Below are 24,553 nucleotides of genomic sequence, written 5' to 3' on the forward strand. Positions count from 1 at the left end.
TTGAGAAGTTTTCCAGTATTTTCGGTTCCAGTGTCTCATAGGTACCACATCTCCCCCTACGGAATGGAGTCTAACTGTAGTAGAAATTACGATAGAACGTGTCGTACAATATCCGACATCGCGTCTGCACTCGCAGAAAGATCGTCGGCGATGACATCTTTGCACAAAATGATAGACTCATGTTCACGGAAATCTTCAATATTGACATGACCTGAGCCTAGCGGTATACATAGGCGACCTACAATATATGCAACTAACATTATTTTTGACAGAATTTATTCATTACCTTTGTAAAAATTTCGCGCTTTGCGTGGCTAGGACTTGTACACTGAGTTTTCATGGCATAATTGTTTTTGATTTTGCTGCGTAGTAGTAATATAAGTCCTATTTTTACCGTCACGTAATCTGGTTCTCTCCAATAGGACGACTAAAAAAGGACATCAACATTCAAGTGGCCCGCGCAATAGTTCGCAAATTTCACGTGGCCCATTGGCAGAAAAGGTTGGCCGGCCCTGCATTAAGGGTTAGTTTGGAGTTATAAAGTCACATTTCGCAGCTCTCCGTGCTAAAGCTTCTATTACATTACATTACTACCAGGTACATTATTATAATTTCATCCATGGGGTTTCATTGCGCATAATTCATGTATCGACATGCAAACAGGGTTGTAACCAAGTCACATGGCTCCAAGTCACATGTCAATCTCGCTTTTATAGTTTTGACTCGAGTCAAGTCGAGTCATTTTCAATTCACCACCGAGTCAAATCCGAGTCCAAGTCATTGTGTTGACTCCACAGTTTCCACTTAAAGTCTTGTTAAATCGACTTTTTATGACTCTATTAGGCAATATCAAATTGTCTGCATTTATGATATACTAATTTCCGTCGCTTTTAGCAGTTTCTGGTAGTATTTTCAGGTACCGGTAGCGATAGACGTAATCCCAATAGTGTGGTTGCTTTACTATTTTCAAAATTACAATGAAATGTCGGTCTTGGCCGTCTCAGTCTCGAGTCAAATGACGTGGTTCGAGTCATGCGCAATGACTCAAGTCTAAGTCGTGTGAATACACAGATTGACTCGAGTCGAGTCTTTTTTGTATTTCGAGAACATGACTCGAGTCAAGTCGCGTCATCAGAAAATTGTGACTCGAGTCGGACTCGAGTCGAGTCGAGTCATGACTCGGGTCATTACAACGCTGCGTGCTAATACCAAAAGCACTAATAAATTATTCTGAATAGCAGATCCTAAAATATTTTAAAACATATTTTGCTCGTCATTGATAAAGTACCTTGAAGTTTACCATGCTCGTCAATTGGGATACCGTATTAAAAGAAGGGAAAAAACATTACACTCACTGTGACTCGACGGTCTTGTTTCTCTTTCAGCACTGCTGGTGTTGTATACATTGATCAGATCTCCGGCCACGATGTTAATAGAGCAATTTTCGAACTTTTGATCGACATTTTCACCTTCAGTCAAAGTTGCAGATCCTAAGGCACAAGAGATTAAAATAGCTTTGCCACTATTCAATATGGATAATATTATTTTGAGTTCCAAGTTTGTTTTGTTTTTTCGGGTATTCATGGTGTTTGTCGACTACTATGGTCATTTACACCAGGCCGATATTCTTTTTAATTTCCGTAACTGCGGACTTATAGCACGGCCCACCTCTAGGCTTTTTTTGTAAGACACCGCTTACACGCATGAGGTGACGAGGAGGAGCCTAGGTAAACCTCCAACACTTGGGAATCGGAATTCGGAAGTCGACCTCGGTCGGACTCGAACCCGCACCCATTGGTGTTGCAGCCGCGGATAATACCACTGCGCTATCTCGCCGCCTGAATTCCAAGTTATCTGCGCTCCACTACATCAGGCATTAATTACCTCTACGCATACAGAGAACGAATATACCCAAGACACGCGCGAATCGGTTTTTATAAGCACATCACTGAAATAATTAAAACTGGAGTGGCCAATCTGAAATCCCACTCGTGATCCGAATTATGTCAATCTCGCTTAGGATTTCTGTGTTGTTCAGCAGTTGTAGCCTCTCAAACTGTGCGGGCCTTGAGATCGGGCTGTTGCGCCAGAAATTAAACACAAAACATAATATAGGAATAAGTATTTGCCTTAGAACAGTTGTTCTCAATTTTTTTAAAACACGTCCACCCCCCCTTGTGATGGTGAAAGATTTCGCGCCCCCTTAACGTAGGCTTACCATATTTTGAGAATGTAAAAGAGGACACTTTTTCAGAAATTTGCAAGATGCAAAACCGGAGTAGAATTCTCAAAAACCGGTGAATTTTTCCCACTTTGTGATCGGTTGACTAAAAAAAAAAAAAGGTCATCACTTCTGCTCAGAGCTCAAAATACCGTTTTTCTCTCCACATTGCCAGGTGGATGACTAAAAAAAAAAAAAAAGGTCATCTTTTCGCTCAGAGCTAAATTCACCGTTTTTCACTCCGAAATATCCGCCGCAGCGTCACTTCTGTGCTAATTTGCGGCATATCACTCGCAATTTGCTCTAAATTTGACCTAAATTTTCAAGAAAGAGGACAAAATCTCAAAAAAGAGGACAAAAGGGCGTCCTCCGAGGACACTTTCAAAAAAGAGGACAAATCCTCTTAAAAGAGGACGTATGGTAAGCCTACCTTAACGTCATATCACAAAACACAACCAGATTGCTAGCAAACCTAACGGATAGATTGATGGCATGGAAGGTTATACGACTATGGATGAGAGATTCTTAAATATGAAATACTGAGCAACAAGGATAGAATTGTTGGTAAATCGCGCAGAGCGCGGAAAAAAAAATTCAGTTGAGCTCAACTTCGTGCCCCGATTATGATGCTTTCACGCCTCCCCCCCAGTTTGAGAACCACTGTCTTAGAATCATCATATGGTGAAATATACTAAGAAATAGTTTAATCAAGTCCCTGCATTATTTCGATTTTTAGTACCGGTAAGCATTTTACCTGTTTTTGTTAAAAAGTTTTCCTTAGATTCTCGCGGGCCGTAGTTTGCCCACCCCTGAGCTGGGGGATACCAAAATACTGAAAATACTTAAAATTACATTAAACGATGCATCTTTTCTGAGCAACAGCCCGAGACTATCAGTCCTCAGTACATAACTACGGTAGATCTGATAAATATATATTCGAGCAATATGACCTGACAATAGTCACATGTCCACAATTATGCAACACCCTGTGTCAGGGGTTCTCAACTTCTCTTGTGCAACGGGCCGCATTTTAACAGCAAAAGACGCTGCGGGCCGCAGAACAATATTACCGTGTATTTGTGGGCTACAATTAAATTTACGCTACTGTAGCCTATTTACCACTCGTATACGGGCATTTAGTACATTTTTAAGCATTATAAAGCATCAATGGACAGCGTTCGTAAGTTTGCAGCTGCTGCTTATTGTGAGAATATTTATCTTCTAGCGGCGCAATTAAATCCCTTCATGCAGCGTGCATTGCATTCATTGCCAAGTCGGTATATGCAACTTAAAACCCTTCCACCAGAGAACCGAACTCTCTGTTTCAATGCTTGAGTGAGCAATTATAAAATTACGGTAACTTTTGCGTTACGGAGGCCATTATCACACTGAGCTCTGGAGTGATATGAGAGGAAGTCTGGCGTTCGGGGCCATTTCTGAGCAAACCAATCAACCATTCTCTTTTCCTTCCATGCCTGGGGCCCTACATCAACAGTTACAGAGTTAGCTTTGTCAAGTTAATATATTTCGCTGGCCCCCTCACCACGTTTGCGCAGCCAGCATTTCCTCTGCATATATGTCCAATTGTCCACTCTGATAAAGTTCAACCAGATAAAAAAGTTATGCAATGTCGGTGGATTTGTCCGAGGTTGGGTTAAAGCAGTCTACGCGGCAACGTGTTTCAGAACATGCGACCGACTGACATTGACGTACCTCGTCTGGACACGATTGAATCAGACGACTGTAGCTTCGAAATTACTCAGGTTATATTGTCTTTGCTGCTAAGTTCCGGAAACAGCAAATATTCGCACAGTATGTTAAGGTCTTATTGAAATCGCACCTTCTGTAGCAGATTTCTAGGATTTAGCGATATTATAAGTAATTTTGAACGATGCGTCTGTAACGTTGTCGGCAATCTCAACTACCGTTCGCAGTGAGTCAAACACTCTTTAAAATTGCAGGCCAACTACGTAGCGGGATTCTCTTGAACCAGAGTCCAGCAGAATACCGATTCAAAACAATAACAATCTGAAGTCGAGCATATATCAAGAAACGAGAGCACATTAAAGCAGTGCTTCTCAAACTTTTTCAGACACCCCCCTTTTTGATAGAGAATAATTTCGTGCCCCCTTATCGTCATATAACAAAATGCAACCAGAATGCTACAAACGGCTAGTTTGATGGCATGGAAGGTTATGACTGTTGATGAGAGAATTCTCAAATATGAAGTTCGGACTATACACAGAGAAATAACTATGAACTGAAGACAAATTGCGCGCAGCGCGAAATTTTTTTTCAGTTGACCGCAGCGTCGCACCCCTTTCAGATGCTTTCACGCTCCTAAGGGGCGCGCCTCCCAGTTTGAGAACCACTGCATTAAAAAATTAGTAATCAAACGAAACAGGGACGGTGCGATAAAAGAGCTAAGTATTTAAATTAATTTGTTACAATACCGGGTCAGCAATAATTGTGTTTATAATGAAAGATGTCGCGGGCTGCAAATTAATCGTCTGCGGGCCGCATGCGGCCGACGGGCCGCGGGTTGAGAACCCCTGCCCTATGTTATCAGGAAACGATGTGTTGAATAACAAATGGTGCGAATTATACACCTTGCGATCAGTTTGTAATTATAGGTATCTTTAATTAAATAAAATTCGCTTCTAATTCAGCTGGCCACAAGTCAAAACCTTAATAAATACTAGTACTGTAATTCATGGACCCATATTATAAAGTCTGTCAACAAATTATACGCTTGCGTTAGTCACCGAGCGATATGGTTTGATATATGGTTTGTTTGTTTACGTTGATTGCGGAAGGTTTGACGTAGAAGTGGTCGGGTTGAGGGTGATACACGTTACTCTGGGCAACAATTTTGAACAAAAAATTTGTTGATTGCGATTTTGCACTTGATTTAGGCTAATTTTGGCGTGCTGATTCCAGAAATGCCACTGGAGTAAGTGAAAATGTTAAAAACCCTCCATGATTCGATGATTATTGATATTTTACATCGATGTTCATAAATAACTGAATTTGAACATTTTTTCACCCAGCATCATCAATTTGCATAACTATTATTAAACAAATACAGCGCGAAAGGAGAATTGAGGCACAGATGAGGCACGGGCGGGTCATCACCTGCGACAATGAAATTCATCATTGATAGCTCGGAATTCACAACAACTGGTATCAATCAAATGCTATCGTCACGCTGATTCCGAAAATCTAAATATTAACAGTGCCAGACACCAGAACCCCCGAAATCGCCAAGGAAGTTGACATTCGGCTTTATTGCAAACAAAAACAAATCTGCCTCATGTACTATTCGCTAACATCTATTTATGCGCGGTATAAAAGTAAAAAAAGGAAAAGATTTCCTTCCTACCAATTGAAATATTATAGGGTAAATACAGCGATTTTAGGCTTTTTAGGGGTAGGCTATAAATATCTTCTTTAGAGCCAGAACTAATGGCAGAATTGATGTGATATTCGTAATCAGCAACCTTGAAACTCCAGAAACGGCTCCTGGATGGTCTTCCTAAATTCTTCTTTCGTTTTGTTGACCAGTGATATGAACGCCAAATTATCTCAAGTAACATATTACAGGTGCACGTGATATTGTAATGACATGAAATGTATGAAATAATTGCACCTGCTATCACATCAGACGAAGCTTGTTGATTCCATCGCAATGACAGTCTTTGCAATTGGAGATTTGTTTACTTACCTTTTCACAACTCAAGAACTTTTGGGGCAAAGGTAACTTCTCTAATTTATGGAATGGAGGAAATTCTGTCAAGCTGCCAACCACAAACTTGTATTTGCAAATTATTCATAGAATACGTTACAACGACCCGGAAGTGGGTACTACTAACAACTAAATTGAGAATTGTGAGTATAGACGAGAGTTGAACTAATATTTAGTCGAAATCTATAGATTAGGTACTGATCGTTAAAAAACTATATTCGATGTAATCAGACAAATAGTAAAATTTTATTGCATCTGTGCGAAAAAACGAATTAATGCTGTGAGATAAGCCCTAACGGACAGTCAAACAATCAGCAGCGTCATGAAACTTTCTATGTTGCATACCGATAACCGAAATGGCCCGTTCGAAAGAGTGAAATATGTCAAGTGAATAAAAGATGTCGGCTGATGGTTTCACCAAGCTAAACTTTGGCAAATATTTTGTTGTAGCGAACGAGTTGATTGCATCTCAGTATATAAGTCAAATGTCGTAATCGTCCAAGTATTCATTGAAACTAAATCTCTATGCCGATACGTGAAGTATCACGAGCTGGACAACTTGAACCAAAAGTGGAACTAGTAAATCTACGAACAGATCGCTGCTCACAGATTATAATTTCAATCCTGTGCTAAGAATCGGAACAACCGACTTCCATCTCTATAGTTTTGAGAAATTGGTTATTGAGGTCGACCAGCCTATGAAATCTCGCCACTGTTTCTGACGCGTTTACGATATCATCAAAGCAATGTATGGTTTGTTTTAAATATGCATATATAATATCTCCATGTTCTCACTGTATAATCACATAGCCTACCAATATTGCGTTTTGGTTTATAATCCCAATTTTATAAAGTGCGGCGAGCAAATGGATTCAGATGTTGAATGCAGCCCGCGAGCGCAATAGTTTGCCCACCCTGTAGTATTATCACTAAGCTTCTAGCTGTCTACTTAGACGGATACTTTTACAAGTCGGATTCGAAGTGTATTCTACCAGACCACATGCTTGTCTGTCATCAAAACAATCAAAACAACAATCAAAACAATCGCATGATCAATGAAGCATATCATAACACCACACACCCTGAAGTAGACCATTATCCCAATTGGGACGCCGTATTGACTGGGAGAGCATCACACTCACCTTGACTCGCAGGACTTGTTCCTTCTTCAGCACCGGCAATGTTGCGGACATTCGTCTGATTTCTGGCTACGACGTTAACACGGCTCTTTGTCAAATTGAGATTGACATTTTCACCTTCCGCAAAAATTGAGTAATAATGAGTATTCTATTTTTGACATTCGCATCCTTTCGGCATCTTGTTTACACAACGAGCAAAATGCCCCCATTTGAATTTCTTGAAGAACTGTATTATATGAATAGTAATCTTTGCTTTTCTCCAATTGCCTCATTGAATGTATACTGAGCGTGGCGCAAATAACCATCATCAGTTGAAAGCGCCACTTTTTTCCATAATAATAATATGAATAGTAGTAATATAGATTTTGCAGAATCTGAGCTCAAATATTTTAGACATGACTTACCGCTTGTACCGGACGATAACGATGTAGGCATGGCATCAGCGACACCAGAATTGTGATCTTGACCCCCTTCTGCCATGGTGTTGATAACGTGGTACTAATTAGCTAGCGTGTATTACAATACCTAAAATATATATAATAATCAAACTCTATGATGCATCTTTGTAGAACAACAGGCCGAGACTGATCAATCCAGAATACTGAACTACTTGGTAGATCTGATAGTTATATTCGAGCAATATCATGACCTACAGCAGTGGTTCTTGAAACCTTTTTTCCTCCAGCGCCCCCTTTCAAATATTATCGTGCTCTAGCGCCCCCACCCCAAATTGTAAGGACTATAGACAATGGGTGAGAAGGAGGGCCGTAACAGCACGTCGTTAGGCCCCTAAAAACGATTGTCCTGCGCACCCATAGCGTGATAAACCAAACTTCAGGAAAGTTTTGTATAATGCATGAATGAATAGGTGGTAATTGAATATAAATCTCGCTATAAACTTTTTATCCTTGCAGCCCACGTAATCAGATTTACCAGTAGCGCTGAGTGAGCTGTTGTCTTGGAAAATGAAGGCCACGTAATTATTGATTAAACATATTCGGGCGTGCTTGTTGGTACAATTACTTCGTTACATGTTGTTATTTTGGTACCTCTTGTCCGCTATATAATGAAAAGATATTGAAACGCATATAATGCATTAAGCTAAACTAGTAAAGTAAGCACACGATTTAACATTGTTATTTCTTCACTGGCAAATGATTTTTCTCTGATGGATGTTATTTGTCCTATGGGGTGCAGATTGCGACCACATGATAATTCGTAAGATTCAGATAAAAACATGTCCACGATTACGACGGTGTGACTATTAGATCATGAAACGAACTCTCTCAGCATAATTGATACATAATTGATTTCGTGTAAGCCAGTGGTTCCCAACGTGGGCGATTTGGCGATCTAGGGGGGCGAAAATGACGAAGGGGGCGATAGGGGGGCGAAAATGGACAAAGGGGGCGATGGGGGGCGAAAATAGCGAAGGGGGCGATAGGGGGGCGATGACGCGTCAAAACGGCTGACCTTTTTTTTTTTTTTTTTTTTTTTTTTTAGTCATCCACCAAAACGTTATTTTCAGCTCTGAGCGGAGAAAGATGACCTTATGTATGACTGTATGCCCAATTATCGGTGCACAAAATTTGGGGGGCGATGATCGGTGTTGACCTTGAAAAGGGGGTGATCGGTCGAAAAAGGTTGGGAACCACTGGTGTAAGTCATCGAAAGGTACGTACCCTTGTCGGCTTCGAAATTTTTGCAAGATAACATCAGAGCGCAAATGCCTAAATTGTTAAACAGTGAAAATTGATTGACAGGCCAAGTATCCTTTTACAATAATACGGTCGCACTCATTGTCGCTCTGATATGTATGATACTTTTTTTCAAATTAACCTACGAGTTTTGAAATCCACGCTATATATTTTTGCGTGTTCGTAAATCAACGCGGTGTATTTTTGCGATTTGACGACTCCAGTACTTATTTACTAGCTACTATATCAACTGCGACTTGATTTTATATTCAGCTGGTAACTTGTTTTATATCTATTGGAAATATATATTTCCTATGAGTATATCCTTTTCCGTGGCTAGGTTCGCATATGATTCAATCAGCAGCAAGTTACTCCTGATTAAACAATGCCGCATACATTGATCTCAGTCAACGAGATGCGCAAGTCACCGAGCGACATCATTTGTTTGTTTCCGTTGATATCGCAACATTGCGTGGACGTTGTCGAATTGACATTGTTACATATTTACTATGACACAACTTCGAACGTTGCAGCGTCGAGTTTATGGCGATAACAGAGTTCGTAACTTGAAACGGCGAAGCGCAAGCTGTCATTACCGAATGAAATGTTCTCGAATTTAAATGCTGGGCCGAACAATACCGTTTGTTCTGGCGGGGGTTGCCCTCATAAATCCCTAAATCATTCAAATTTAAGAGCCAAATGACCCGCAGCCTTTGAAGTCTCTTCGATATCATTAGGGATGAGAAAACAATCACAGAAAATCAAACGTAATATCATATTGGTAATAAGTTTCTGTATAAATCGTATAGGATATTCCGCGGTATTTCAAATCCTCAGTGTATTAAAACACATTTCTGATTTCAGTAGAGTTTGTTAACACATTTCAGATAGCGGAATCTCATCAATGTCAGCGGTAGTTGCAATCTTACTCAGTATGCCCTAACCCTAACCCTAACCTAAATCTACAGTATCAAAGTATAAAATCCCAAGATATTGTATGTAAATTAGTGGCTATTAACCTGGTTTTACCGATGCTTGGGCATTAAATTATATTCAGTTCCTACCAAAAAGATTTCATCTCATGGCTATGGCGTGACAGTACAGCGGAATGGGCTCATTTCTCACAGCTTACCTGGAGCATTTGCAGGAAACCAGAAATGAGATTAGAATGGAATTATAGCATCAGAACAATATACCAAACATAAATGCACACACAAATGACTTGATTTGCACATGAATGTTTCAGACAAAGTGCGAGACTGGATTTTTATTGTCGATAGCAGGATTTCCTACAGTCATTGAGAATTACTATGTGTGTTCCTGTATAAAAGTGTAGCGTTAAGCGTCACCATCACCACTACCAGTTCGATATCACGTGTTTGGAATTACAACTATACCAAAAAGTCTATACGCATCACCGCTCTAACTGCGATTAGAACTCTGAACCTAGTAGGCCTATACCTCCTGGTTGTTACACTCCGTCATACTGACAGTTTAATGTACAGAGCCTGCGCATTGTGCGCAATCATGGAGATGTAGATCGGTAGCTGTCACGCAACAAATATTCGTTCTAGGTATTCCGACATCAATACATAATTTGCTAATCATTGGTGAAATATTGTGCCGAACTACTTTCCTGGTAGTGGACAATTGTACGGTTTCTTACTGAAATGACTCTGATAACTGGCTGGCCGTCACTTATCTTCTCATTACTAGCAATCGTATTCTCTGCTGTATATTGATAATTTGTAAAGGCGCAACAAGACACACGCTCTACAATAAATGGCTTAACGCAATCAACAATATCGTAATATAATAGTCGAGTAGTTCATCGGTCGTCTCTTCTATCGCTGGCGGACGGTTATTTATTTACAATTAGCAAACATTCCGTACTCCAATAAAGCAGAGGAGAACGACCGAGCATTGATCTCGTATGGACTGCGATACGATCCATAATGATGACCTCATTACTGAGCTAGGCAAGGCTTTACGATTTCGCTTCAATTCAGTTCTTTTTGCAAAATCTCATCAACGAGTCGACCATGCGAAACTCTATCAACGAGTCGACCATTCTGAATTCTAAATCCCATATTTAAGTATAAGTTCTGAACACTTATTGAACTTCATTTGCAAAGCAATCTATTTCGTTCAGTTGTTGACAAATTAGCGATGAATAGCCAAGAATTACGCACCAACTTTTAAATCATAAAACGAGCTCAGCTATAAGAATATATGCTGGACATTGAGTGATATATGGTTTGTTTGTTTCAATTGACATTCCAAGACACCATGGGCTTGCACTGTGTACATTGCGTCGCTATAAATTAACTTGGCGAGTCTGCACTTTTGCAGCGTCTTATGCCAAGTCATTTGGAATTCGTAACGCACAATATTGAATTCTTACTCAAATTATTACTGTTTTAAAATGTTTCAGCTCATGTCAAATCGGGTCGGAACGGAAAAGTTCGTGTGACTATTCCTTTGTTCGGCAAGCGATTATTTCATTTTGCTAATAAACACGAGTTTCGCAGTGCAATTCCTGTGTCTGTTTATTTGCCCTCATAAGCTCATAATGTCCTCTCAAAGTTGCCTCACAAGAACGATTAAGATTTGCTTCCAATGAGCGTAAGTAGATACATTTGGGTATATAATAGATCGGAAACAATGAATGTATTTTGTTGCACCGAGAAAACAAGAAAAATGAAACGTTCGACCAGCAGAAAAAATTTCAAAATACCTCCGCGTGTGCCACAGCGATGATGATGTACTGATACGTGTAATGATACTGTATTAGCAAGAAATGTAACGTGAAATGTATCCGAAAATTAACTGCTGATATAAATTCGGGCACGTTGTTATACATATACCATATTCGGATCAAATCGTGCGTCAGAGACGTCGCAAACGAATTATCTCAAAACAGCGCCTAAATAAGATATCTTAATTATCTTCATATAACCACACAACCTCCGGTGAATCAAACAAGTATACCAGCTTCGAGAATGGTAAGATGAATATATATAAGATATATATACTAGGGATGGTGTGAACGTGAGGTTCACGTTCGCGTTCTGTGTGTGAACCTTGGAAATTTAGAGGTTCTCGTTCACACCAGAACCTTGGTAGGTTCTGCACTGTGAACCTGTTGGTAAATTGTAATTTTCTTTCCATTATAAGATCTTTGGCTCAAATTTATTGCATTTCAACTGCGGGCCACTCCATGCATGGTGCTGGCAGCATAAAAAATCAACACTAAACGAGCATGCACCATGCACCTCGACAACCTCAAAAGTTTTACTTGCTTTGTTGCAAAAATTTTCTCGGAATATCCAGCTTTCCGTTTGTGAATATATTTAGTGACTCTCTGCTGTGAGCCTGACCCGCAATCGATATACGTAGTCAGCGAATGATGCTTAGTTAACCAATCAATGGCATTGATATCGTCTTCTGATGTAAAAAATCGAACGGTCGTACTGGGTCAATCTTGACTTCATATCTTTACTGTATCATTAGAACCAAATCCGTGCGATTAAGGTGCGTGCTACTGCTGCATAACTTGTTGTTTGTGGTATCGGTAGCGAGTATAGAAACCCGTTGTACACTCTGCTCAATATCAATGTAGCAATACTCTGACTCCGAACACATTGTCCGGTCTGGCTAAGACCGTTAAGGCGTAAGCTTATATTCCTTGGTAAGTCATCGTCGAAATTGTTGGCAAAGCGACGGAATGTACTGATTTTATGCAATTATTATATCCTTTGATTACCGCGGTTGATACATTTAGCGACGTTTAAAACGCCAATATGTACTTCAGCATTGTGGCATTCTGTGGGCCGAATCTTCGCTAGGTATCGTATACATTAATATAGGGCATATTAGGCTATCACTTCATTGAAAGAAAGGGTTGGAATTAGCAATATGACGTCACGTGACGTCACGAGGTTCACATTCGTTTTCACACAGAACCTTTCAAAAAGGTTTGCGTTCACACGAACCTGAACCTTTCAGAGGTTCACACCATCCCTAATATATACAATACCAGGTGAATGCCTTTTCGAATAAGCTAATCAGAGTAATTGCATTATATTGCATGATAAAGCTGTTTCTGTGGCGCGTTCACACAGAATACGTGGTAATATAACGCAACTACTATGATTAGCTTTTTCCAAAGGGTTACAGTTATAATATATAGTAGATATAATCTAAAGTAGACTCTGTGCATGCTTTTGAATCGTGGGATCTAGAAGAAGGCTATGCTGGCTTTCAATTTTCGTTTTAAGTACTCGAGTGTTTTTTTAGGGCTCCATTGTTATTCTGAATTTCGATATGCAGCTTCGAAATCGAAAATGGTAGGGAACCACTACACAGAGGTGGTCAAAGTAGTCAAGAAAGCTACTCAAGTAGTAGTAGTAGAAGTAGCGAAGAAAAAAATCTACTCAAGTACGAGTAGAAGTACTTCTTCCATATGCAACCTGAAACCACTTGAAGTAGAAGTAGAATTGACTGACTTCAAATCTACTCAAGTAAGTAAGTAGTTGTGAAAACGACCGTAATTCGTTCGCATGGATTGTGAATAGCTGCAAATTGAGCTATGCGAAAGGTGCAGAGCTTGATTCATATATTGATGCATACTAGGAGGTATTTTAGACAGCATAAGCAACTAAGCATTCGTCCGCATCATGGGATGAAAATGATAGTATTGATATGGAAAGGCGATACGAATCCTCTGTTTACTCTAACAGCACATTTTAGAAAATATCATGGTATGGTGCCCTCTCCCATAAGGCCCGTGGTTTAGTCGAACAGCAATATGGAGAAGTTGTATAGGATACGGTGTAAACACTTTGCATGATTAGTAAACGTTAATAAAAAATATGGTGGATCGTAAATATTCCATGTTATGTAGCTTCATTTCCGGAAATTAAAGGCATTAGTACACTTGCTTTTATACTTCAACATGTATGTTATCCATACAAAAGAACTGATACTAATTAGAACTCATAAAGTGTGATTATAGAAATTAAACATGGAACGGCAACGACCGATTTTGCAGCTTCGTTCCGCTTCGCAGAGGCTGGAGAGGCGAATTGTTTTGCGTAAGCGACTGTAGGATTTCTGGCAATCCAAAAGCTATCTTCCCGAGCGCAGAAATTATTGAATCTGGTCTTGATCGAAAGCTACTGTTGCACTGATTCCGAAAATATAAATTTAAATAATGATCAGGCACTGATCCACCTAGAATCTGTCCTCCAAGTCTGAAATATCGGCATTGTTCAGAACAATCAGGTAACCGCAACACAATGACCATAACAATGACCATAGGTGTATGGGAGAAAAAACTTTTGGGGATGCGAATTTTTTTTTTTGCCCAAATAGACGGTGAGCAACAAAAGTAGTTAAAAAGCACCTAATAGTGTAAATGAGGCGCTGGGAAGAACTTACCCATATTTAGGACAAACTGCAATACAGTCAAAGCAAAGATAACCCATCACTGAAGCGAAATTCAAAATTATTTCAAGGCTCGGATATTTATGACTGAGCAGTCAGTGTCACCGATTCAAAAAAAGTATTTGTCTCTGCCACTGCCATGATGCATACCCAAATACGCCTACATCAATGATGTGCTCAATATTGACGATAGGTAAAATACCGCCATATTGGTAAGTCATGCTTGACCCATAGTCTATCTGAGATGTTTTTTTGTCTTTTCAACTTCGAAAGTGCACTTTCAGAACCGCAGTCAGAAATTTTCCATCACTTTAAGATGAGTCTTGCACTTTGCATGATTAACCAATTTATGAGGCATCCTCCATTGCGAATACTTGCATCCATCATTTGATTTGTTGAATTTCAGGCATGGACAGCGTTTCATAGTCTTTTCATTTTTGTTACAAGTTAACCAGGGATGAGTTTTGAATAAGACTTGAGATTTCGTTTTGAAGAGTTGGATTGAAATCTCCTGTTTCTCATCGCCGTAGGCTATTTCTTTGGATTGTAGCATTGTAAAATTTGTCGATGAGGCTCAATGTTGTCGCCAGCAGATGTTTTGAAATCATTGCTCATTGCCGGATCAATGTTTGACATTGCAATTGTTTCAAGATTTGCTATCACACTCGTTTCTGGCACTGACTGAAAAAAGAGACACTTGCAAAACCATCGCTGCAATAGTAGTTATATCGTGAGCAGGAGTTTCCATGGGCTTGTGCACTGTCAATGGGTATCAGTACTGACGGCTATGAGTGTTCCATTCCAATTGACCGAGAAATGGGTGTAAATGTTAACTTTCTTTGTTCAAGTTTATCTTCAGCACTAAATTCAATTCAACAATTGGCAGACTTTATATGCTCTTCTTTGTAGGATGCAGCATGCAGATAGGGAATGGCGGCAGTTTTTGCATGTCGGTTGATGTCCGAAAACTTTCTCTTTTGATGCTTATCCATTGGATTACCTGGGTAAAATTCAAAACCTTTACCGACTTTTTAGTAGTTACGATACACTATTATTTACTATTTCTCAATGTAACGAGCAACCGATCTCCTCTTACATGGTGGAGAATACCGTATACCTGATAGGCGAAAACTACAAGAACTAGTTTGGATACTGCTTATCATCAAAGCCAACATAATTTCATGCAAAATCCCAATTGAAAGAAATATACAGCTCACCTGCTTTCTGTATAAATTTTAAATTCAACAAATTTCCGACAGCGCGACACTTCTTATTCTCCCTCAACCAACACACCCTCAGCTAACACAAAAGACAATGACATTTTTCATTGCAAATCGGCATAAATAAAGTGGCAGAGCTAGGTATAACCAAATAATATAACATGAGCCAACAATAACAAACCAAACATTCATTCTGTTGGATTAGTGTGCGATGAACCATAGCTGCAATAATGCCTGTGAGATTGCCTTTTCCAAAATATGATTTAACGATATGATATCATTTTTACTATATGCAGAAATTGTCGCTTAGTTTATGCGACTATTATCTCTGTCAGTCGTGTTCATCTCATATCCGGATTGATAGACTGAATAAATTATGTTCGTTCACCTATGACCTCAAATGTTTTGTTCCAACCCAGTGACCACTACTGACGAGTCTACTACGCTCAGCTTGTCGTGTTATTTTTGGCGATGACCAAAAACCATTGATGAGCAATAAGAAATTTAGCATCCTGAAAGCTGCATACTTAGGAAATCCATGAATTTAACTTTCTTTACATTTTTAAACTTATTGCTTTGCAAGAAAATGTAGGTACATTTATTGTTTCAAATAAAAATGCAGGTTACGTACCGTACCGGTAACATTTTCTATGACTATGAGTACGATGGGCTGACCAAATCTAGAAGTTATTCTATTAAAGAATTAGATTGCAAGTTTGGTGTCAATCATTATTATCTCATAACAGTTTGTATGATTTAGAAATATGAATATCTTATGCCACAGAAGAAGAAGAAGCGTAAAATATCAACTTTACGGCCATAAGAAGATGGAGAATTTGGTCCAGATGGTCCATCGACGGCCATAATATGCTGAAACTAAGATCTAAGTAAGTGGAAAAGATGTCTGAAGAGGAGAACGCCATCCATTCGAGTTCCGGGCTAATCTGATGGAGGATTGCCGAATGTCCATCGGTGACATAGTGGACAGTGATACGCTCACAATATGCTGAAACCAGGATCATAAATATGTAGAAAACATTTCTAAGGAGAGGAAAGACCAACCATGCTTGTTCCAGGCAAATTTGACAGAAGATTGCCCAATGTCCATCGATGACATAGCGGACAGTGATACGGTCATAATATCCGGTATGCAGAAACCAGGATCATGAATATGTGGAAAACATTTCTAAAGAGAGGAGAGGCCAACCATGCGCGTTCCAGGCTAATTTGACAGAAGATTGGCCAATCTTCATCGATGACATAGCGAACAGTGATACGGTCATAATATGCAGAAACCAAGATCATAAATATGTGGAAACCATTTCTGAAGATCTGGGAAAGCCAATAACTATGCGAGTTCCAAGCTAATCTGGGGGAAGATTGCCCAATGTCCATCAATTACATAGCGGATATGCGGATATGGTCATAATATGCTGAAACAAATCAAAATATGTGGATAATGGCAATTTTGATGCTCGGCTCACACGCTTGTCATGGTGCTGTTGGCGTTTAACTCGATAAAGGGCAGTCCTCGAATTAATAACATATACTGCAATGAATGTATTGCCTGGAGAAAATATACCTGTTACTATAAATATATACCTACTCCACATATATTGTACAATTTTCTGTCAATGCTAATGTAATATAGTAAGGAATCAGATTAGAGTATTCTTTTGAAGTTATAGTGAAACTAAAATAATCAATTTGCAAAAAATTCCTAACATTTGGGGATGCGGCCGCATCCGTCGCATACCCCTCCCATACACCTATGACAATGACCCGTTGCGACTCTCCGATTGTTCGAACAATGCCGATATTTCGACTTGGAGGACGGATTCTAGGTGGATCAGTGCCTGATAATTATTTTACTTTATATTTTCGGAATCGGTGCAGCAGTGGCTCTCGATCAAGACCATATTCAATAATTTCTGTGCTCGGGAAGATAGCTTTTGGATTGCCAGAAATCCTACAGTCGCTTACGCAAAACCACTCTCCACTCCAGCCTCGGCGAAGCGGAACGAAGCTGCAAAATCGGTCGTTGCCGTTCCATGTTTAATTTCTATAGTGTGATACTGGGAATTGAAAGTGAAATATAAATACTACTTCTAAAAGCGGAAAATCTTTTTCATATCCTAATCATACAGAAAGATTCGAAGGTGGTATGCTAAAACAGGTTGAAAACTAAAAAAAGGTCAGAGTCCACTTTTCCAGAATAGGAGACGCCATGGACTGCTAGATTACGATATGATAAGTAAATGCTAGATTGCAAAACATCAGTTTCAAACGTGGTGATGAGCCATATAACCTGTGATGAAATATTTTATATGGGCGACACTGCGGTGTGAACGGTGCCACGCAACCCGCTACCTAAATAATATTCACCGGTACTTTCGTGAAATCATACTGGCTACTCCATATCCACTGTGCGCGACGATAATTCTGGGCTTTACTCTGAAAGTTTTATGAAAATTAAATGTTGATACTCCGTGAAAACAGTCCCGAAATTTCTCAGGCTATCTTCCGGATCGGAGGATTAAACTAATCCTACTTGACAAACTGAAAATAGCGAACAGTAAGTAAGTAGATCACAAAATATTACGAAGTAGAAGTAAAAGTAGTGAAAATCAGATCTGATGGGGTAAGTACCAGAAGTAGAGAAAAACTACTTGATTACTTCGAAAAGTAGAAATACTTCGTTACTGACCACCTCTGTCACTACCTTAGTCTGCCATTTCAACAGATATCGAGGTTATCACTTCTTACTTGCAAAAGAACGAATGCAATTTTATGAACACAGTTAATCGATATCTAAGAATTGAATTTCTTGCATACAACAGTCTTTTTTGTCGACTTATTCAACTCGGTTTTTAACACTTGCTCATATAGTTTCCACTACTTTCAATTGTGCTTGGACAGTATTACGAGTCAAAACCACCCACTTTTCAGACCATTAATGTCGTATAAATTAGGGTTACCTATGTCCTATTTTAAGAGGATTTGGCCTCTTTTTAAATAAATTGAAACTGTTCTCGGAGTACGCCCAAATATCCTATAATTTTAGAAGTCAGTTCTCATTTTTTGGAAAAAGTATTAAAATGCGATCAAAAACCGGACTCAGACGCATCAAACGCCAGGGTTGGCAAAATATTAAACAAAAAAAATGACCCGATGGGAGTATCTTTGCGAGAGAGAAATATGAAGAATGATCTTTCTAATCAACACCGATAAAATGCAAGGCAAAAGCGGGTATTTCGGGAGTCAAGTGGGGAAGTAGGCACGATGCTACTATTCGAAGAAATTCCAAATCACCTGCTAACTTTTCCGCTATGATGGCTTTGGGAATTATTGAGATATACATAGAAACTGGGCGAGGAAGCCGATGTTACAGCAACTGCCTTTATTTTCGAAATCCCGCCTATTTCGAGTGTCAAAAATCTGCTTTAGTGCCTATTCGGAACAGTTACGCTCGAACAACTATACTTAAAATATGCCACTCCTCGACTAAATAAATATACAAATCTTTCCAGACGCTACTTTCTTCTTTTTCGCGTGTCTTTGACATCGTTATATCTACTTGTAGTCGACACAAAACTAAATACGTTATGCTCATTATCGTCTACTAACTATGACTCCTTTGCATCATAGGTAGCACTCGAAACTAACGCAAGTTCCACACTAATGAATAGCAGCGGGGTCTGTATTGCACCAAATCCACAAGTTTTATTTGTGATGATCGCATCAAAATAATAAGATATCAGACACCGGTTCCAATTTCCAACTCCGGTTCAAATCAGATTTAACCATTCATACACTTTCCCAGTCAGAGTCACCCGAATATACACCATGCTCTGAATGCTCTGTCGGAATCAACTTGTGAAAAGTCGCCAGGCGTGATTTCATCATCAGAGTGAAAGCTGCTATCATCTGTGCTGTTCACATTTTCCTAACCTTCACCTTCATCATTTTCACGTATCACGCTGACTTCATAGATCTGACACTCATGCATGGACGATTCTCCGCCATTCGGCGTTTCGATAACGGCTATACGTTACGGCCCCAATCGTCCAAAGCGAGAGTGCGCACTTGTTGTTTTACAGAGATAGAACCCAACGGTTCGTAATTCGACGAGTCGAAAGTGCGGATAGATGACGTCAAACCTGGCCGCTCTTCGGTGTCAATCTTCGTGGCGCACATAACAATCCAGTTACGATTGAATATCAATATGCATTGATCGACAGCAGGAACCGACTCAATCAATTTAAAATCTCTCGTGCCCAAACTTCAGTATTTATGATCACTTCAAAACCGTTCGGGTGGAACACTCCGCTGACGGCATGGTTTAAATTATCAAATCCATGCCCGGGTAACGTCTGGTGCTTTCGGACATCCCAGAAACACCCGTCGCTTAGGACCAACCGTCGGCATACGAAAACGTGGCGCGATGTCTTTGGTAGCAACACGGCTGGTTGCCTTCTATATAGGTATCATCACTCACGTCATTTCCGTAGGTGTTGAAAGCCTTCCCGGCGTTGAGGTCGTAGATAATTAATTGCTCGGGTCGAGACACTCGTGGCGACTATTTTGTCTTGCACGGTCGTGGAAAATTCGACATAATCAATACAGTCAAAAATTACCTTCAAGTCGAACGTATTGTCCATAGCTAAAAAAACGCAGTTGTGGGAACACCAGTTGGACGATAGGGTCAGCATCACGTCTCCGGCGTACGAGTGTTCGATGCTAATAATGGCCGAATCGAAAACTCCTGTCTTGATGCGATCTTCAAAGTTTGGCGCTTTACGGAAGTGAAAATTTCCAGCACTATTCACGAGAACCAGCCCGCAATCATCGTTGTGACGCATTAGACGAGAAGCGCTAATTTCTATCCCTGGTAGGCCGGATCTCCCGGCAGGTCGGAATGGGCTGTAAAACATTCTACATCTGCGCCGCATACCGCCTCATTCAGGATGAAGCCCTTGTCGGCAGTGTCGTTTTTGGATGTTGATCGATGCTTCAATTTTGTTCATAGGCTTGGAGCAACGGCGGTGAGCAAATAGAGAAAACGAAGGTATAGGTACTACCAGTTTTCTACACTCAAAGTGTTCCTGATTGCTGCATTCCTCGATTAGAGAATTGAGGGTAACACATCGCGCTATATGATTAATTTCACTGAATTCCGACTTTTCCGCTATAAAAACTTTTGCTTGTTTTCAATTTTCTCACATATTGATGCGCGACAAAAAAGTTATCATCTGTATCTGGAAAAGTCCCAACCTCCAGTGTCCTGTATGGATCCGACAAAACAGACAAATCTAAATAGTCAAGAGAAAGTCCGCATTATTATACTGCGTGCGAGTCTTCTAGGCAACATTACTTGTCATTATTGTCTTCCAGTCAGCGTCGAGTGTAATTGCTTTTCTTTTTACGATTCTTTTCAAGAGTAAGTTCACATTGTTGCAAAACTTAACGTGCAGCTATTTCTAGTCTTTGCGGATGGGTTTCCGGATAGCTCCATGTAATTTGCTTTGGTAAGATCTCACGTACTGGACGGTATTCGGCAAGCCTTACGAGCGCCTTACAAGCGAAGCAACGCGTTTCGTCTGTCGTGCGTGCTGGCTTGTTGACACCTAACAAAGATAGCAGGGTGTGTATGCCGTGCGCCGGCCGAACGTTTTTCCACAATGGTTCTTTACCTTCACGTTTCTTGTTATTATACCATGGTACAACGTGCACTTTCAAAGGTTCAGTGACACCCCTGCTTTCAGTACCAGTAAATTCAGTACAATTTGCGATAACAGCAATGGTTGGATTTACAGAAACCCAATCCGTGTCGGTGGGGTTATTAAGGTTAAGAGAAGTTTCAATCAAGTTTAGTACGACATTGAGTCCGATCACATCCACCCCAAAATCAGGGTAACATTCCGTAAGTGCGATTTGACAACATCTCAGATTTGTTGCTGTCGAATTGTTTGCTTCCGTGTACGATTAATTTTGTCTCATCTGCCGCCATATCTTTCGCTATCTGAAAAACAAATGCTTCTGAATAAATAAATATCCAGAGTTGTAACCAAGTCACAAGGCTCCGAGTCACAAGTCAATCTCAGTTTTATAGTTTTGACTCGAGTCAAGTCGAGTCATTTTCAATTCACCACCGAGTCAAGTCCGAGTCCAAGTCACCGAGCAGAGGTTAGAGTCCGAGTCATGGTATTATGACTCGAGTCGAGTCCAAGTCATTATGTCGACTTCCCAGTTTACAGTTAAAAGCTTGTTAAATCCAATTTTTATAACTCTGTTTGGTGATATCGAATGGTTCACATTTATAATATACTAATTTTCGTCATTTTTAGCAGTTTCTGGACGTGTTTTCAAGTACCAGTACCAATAGACGAAATCCCATTAGTGTGATTACTTTACTATTCCTCGAAATTACAATGAAACGTCGGTCTTGGCCGTCTCAGTCTCGAGTCATATGACTTGGTTCGAGTCATGCACAATGACTCGAGTCCAAGTCGAGTTAATACACAAATTGACTCGAGTCGAGTCATTTCCGGATTTTGAGAAAATGACTCGAGTCAAGTCGAGTCATCTGAAAAACGGGACTCGAGTCGAGTCATGACTCGAGTCATTACAACCCTGTAAATATCCTAGTTAATCAAACACGCCCGTAAACTATTCAGACTGTGAGCCGGACATAAACCGTTTGTGCATGTACATTAGGGCTGTTCAAAAATAACTTTTTCTTCCCGATTCAAGCCGTTCACCTCTTAAATCGTCAGGTTGCAGTAGAAAACCTTGCTCACCAAATTTCACTCGATTCCAATCAGTAAAGGCATCCGCAGATCCAATTAAAATTTTTAATTTATTATGGAAAATTAAAAAAAAAAAAATTCCAAATTTTTCTGCCAACCCCATGAAATTGTTGAGCCGTCTTCAAAGACGTTCCAAAACAAATTTGAGTCAATTCCGACCAGTAGAAGCGGAGTTATGTGAGTTTTACGTTGATAAATCGCGGATTATCCACCAATCATGGATAGTCCGAGGATTACATATATTTCGCCAAGACATTTATCCAATATCTTCACCACACAGTACGGCCACATATTAATTCAGTACACGAGTATTTAGGGGAATACTTGTACACACGATTGAAGTTCAGTTATGTACATGAAATCCGTGGAAGTGTCTAATTGTGATCAATCTAATACCCCGAAATATAATTCTGTTGATGTAATTTGATTTAAAACAGTCTTCAGCGAGTCGAGATAACAAGTAGATTGACTTTCTGCACTTTATACGACTGATCCAATTTTTATCCAGCCCATAGAGCGAAAATATGAGATTTTATTCAAAATAGCCCCATGGAATATCTCCAAAAATAGAGCCAATTTGAAAAAACTAAACATTCTTACTTTGTCTGCCTAAAAATATTCATTGAATAGTGTAATTAATCTGTATTACTGTGTATGGAAATGGATCGAGCATAGGATGACAGGATTATTCGCAACCCTCATTTTTAAAACGGTCACCCATTGCGACATCTACTTACCTGTCATGAAAGTCGGCGTCGAGTAGCTGCCAGGCGTCTGTTTCTCGATACACTGAAATACGAAATACTTTACAAAATATATAATTCTTGTTAGTAAAAAATATATTCGTGCTTGTTGTAACAGTTGTTACACTAAACCACTTACTTTGTACATTTGGGATTTTAAAAAGTAGTTTCGAGACGGGTGTTCGTCATTTTCCTTCAATGAAAGTTTCATAGGAGTCACGTGAAGTCGTAAAATAGTCCATGTATTGCGGTAACTGAATCTATATTATAATATTTTGCTCACTTGCGGTGTATTTAGTCAGTTTTCATTACCCGCTGTGATATATCGTGCAATTTGGAAAGTAGATATCTTCTGTTAACTGTCAAAACAAGCGACTCCTCAACTAAATGTACTTTTTGTAACTGCTCACGCGAATACACCTCTGATCATCCACGAACTCGTGTTAGAAATTTTCAGAACCAATGAGTGTCAGTATGCTCATCCGGTGTCGCAAAAGATCCACAAAGAGCACTGTATTTTCTTCTACGGTTACGAAAATATACGAGTCCCCAAACATTTTTGACTCATCGCCCTCTCAGTAACATCTATATATCTTCACCACAGCCCGAAGAACTGGGGTATCATCAGCTGCGAGGTACTTCTACTTTTCTCTCGTGCTCAACTAGTGTATAGCGACTCGTTCACTTACTCAAGTAGTTTCATTTGAATATTACTTCTATGCCAGTTTTCTAATGCTGAAACACTGATTTTGTATTTATGATATTTTTATTTGAAAAGTAGTTTTTGGACGCATTGACGTCTTACTTCGAAATTGATAGAATTCATAAACAAGTTCACAACCAGCGACGTATGGGAAATCATGCGTTAAACAATGATTCACATTAAATATAGAATCTCGAATCACACTACTATTCATTACTACCGTTCGTTATCATTCGTCTCCTTTCAACATCTCATCTTCATGGTTGCATATCAATGTTACTTTCTTCGAATTAGACTTGTTGACTAGAGACAAAATGTCATTGACTGAAGCACAACATTCATCTTCGAATAAGCATCTGGTATATTCGATCTGTTGCGGGATAAAATTACTATTAATATTGTGTATTATAATATTGCTTCCAGCTATTCGTAGCCTTTTCACCAGGGGCTATGATTTTGTTACAAGCTACTTTAGATCAGGGAAAGCCAACCTTTTTGCTATTCCCGACCACATCTCGATTACTCATGTCGCCTATACGGCCACATTCCAGGACATAGTCGCAATGGACTAAGTGGTTGACAAATATCCATGCTGAACTGCCCAATTCCATTTCCGGTCAACAATTCCGTACTACTATATACACCGAAATCAGGTTTGCTCATGTGAGTAATTTCTGGGACCGGTGATAATCGCACAAATTGCAAAAATTTTCTCACATTCTGGATTGAATTTTGTATTTAATATTAGTTGTTTCAGATATTACTATCAAACATTTGAATAGTATATCTATGAGCCTGATAGAAGCTCACAGGAAAGCCGTTAAGATT

General features: G+C 39.6%; 3 protein-coding genes across 5 annotated transcripts in view; all 3 read right to left on the reverse strand.

The window, feature by feature from the left end:
- Positions 1-1,844, reverse strand: part of LOC145436426 (protein NLRC5-like) — a 233,178-nt gene extending 231,334 nt beyond the window's left edge. Inside the window, exon 1 of one of the 2 annotated variants that reach the window (XM_080313775.1) lies at positions 1,356-1,743. In XM_080313775.1, coding sequence (XP_080169901.1) covers positions 1,356-1,584 — 229 coding nt within the window. In that variant the 5' untranslated portion in view covers positions 1,585-1,743. Of the gene's footprint in view, positions 1-1,355 lie in introns of both variants that reach the window. The other variant, XM_080313782.1, reaches the window with a different exon arrangement.
- LOC145436402 (uncharacterized) overlaps positions 1-24,553 on the reverse strand; it is a 493,503-nt gene that overhangs the window by 72,187 nt on the left and 396,763 nt on the right. The window lies entirely within an intron of this gene.
- Positions 1-24,553, reverse strand: part of LOC145436925 (cyclin-Y-like protein 1) — an 82,176-nt gene that overhangs the window by 40,535 nt on the left and 17,088 nt on the right. The gene's annotated exons all lie outside the window — the stretch shown is intronic.

Source organism: Botryllus schlosseri, chromosome 1 (assembly GCF_051294905.1).
Source record: "Botryllus schlosseri isolate E-star chromosome 1, Bs_hap1, whole genome shotgun sequence".
Classification (NCBI taxonomy): Eukaryota; Metazoa; Chordata; class Ascidiacea; order Stolidobranchia; family Styelidae; genus Botryllus; species Botryllus schlosseri.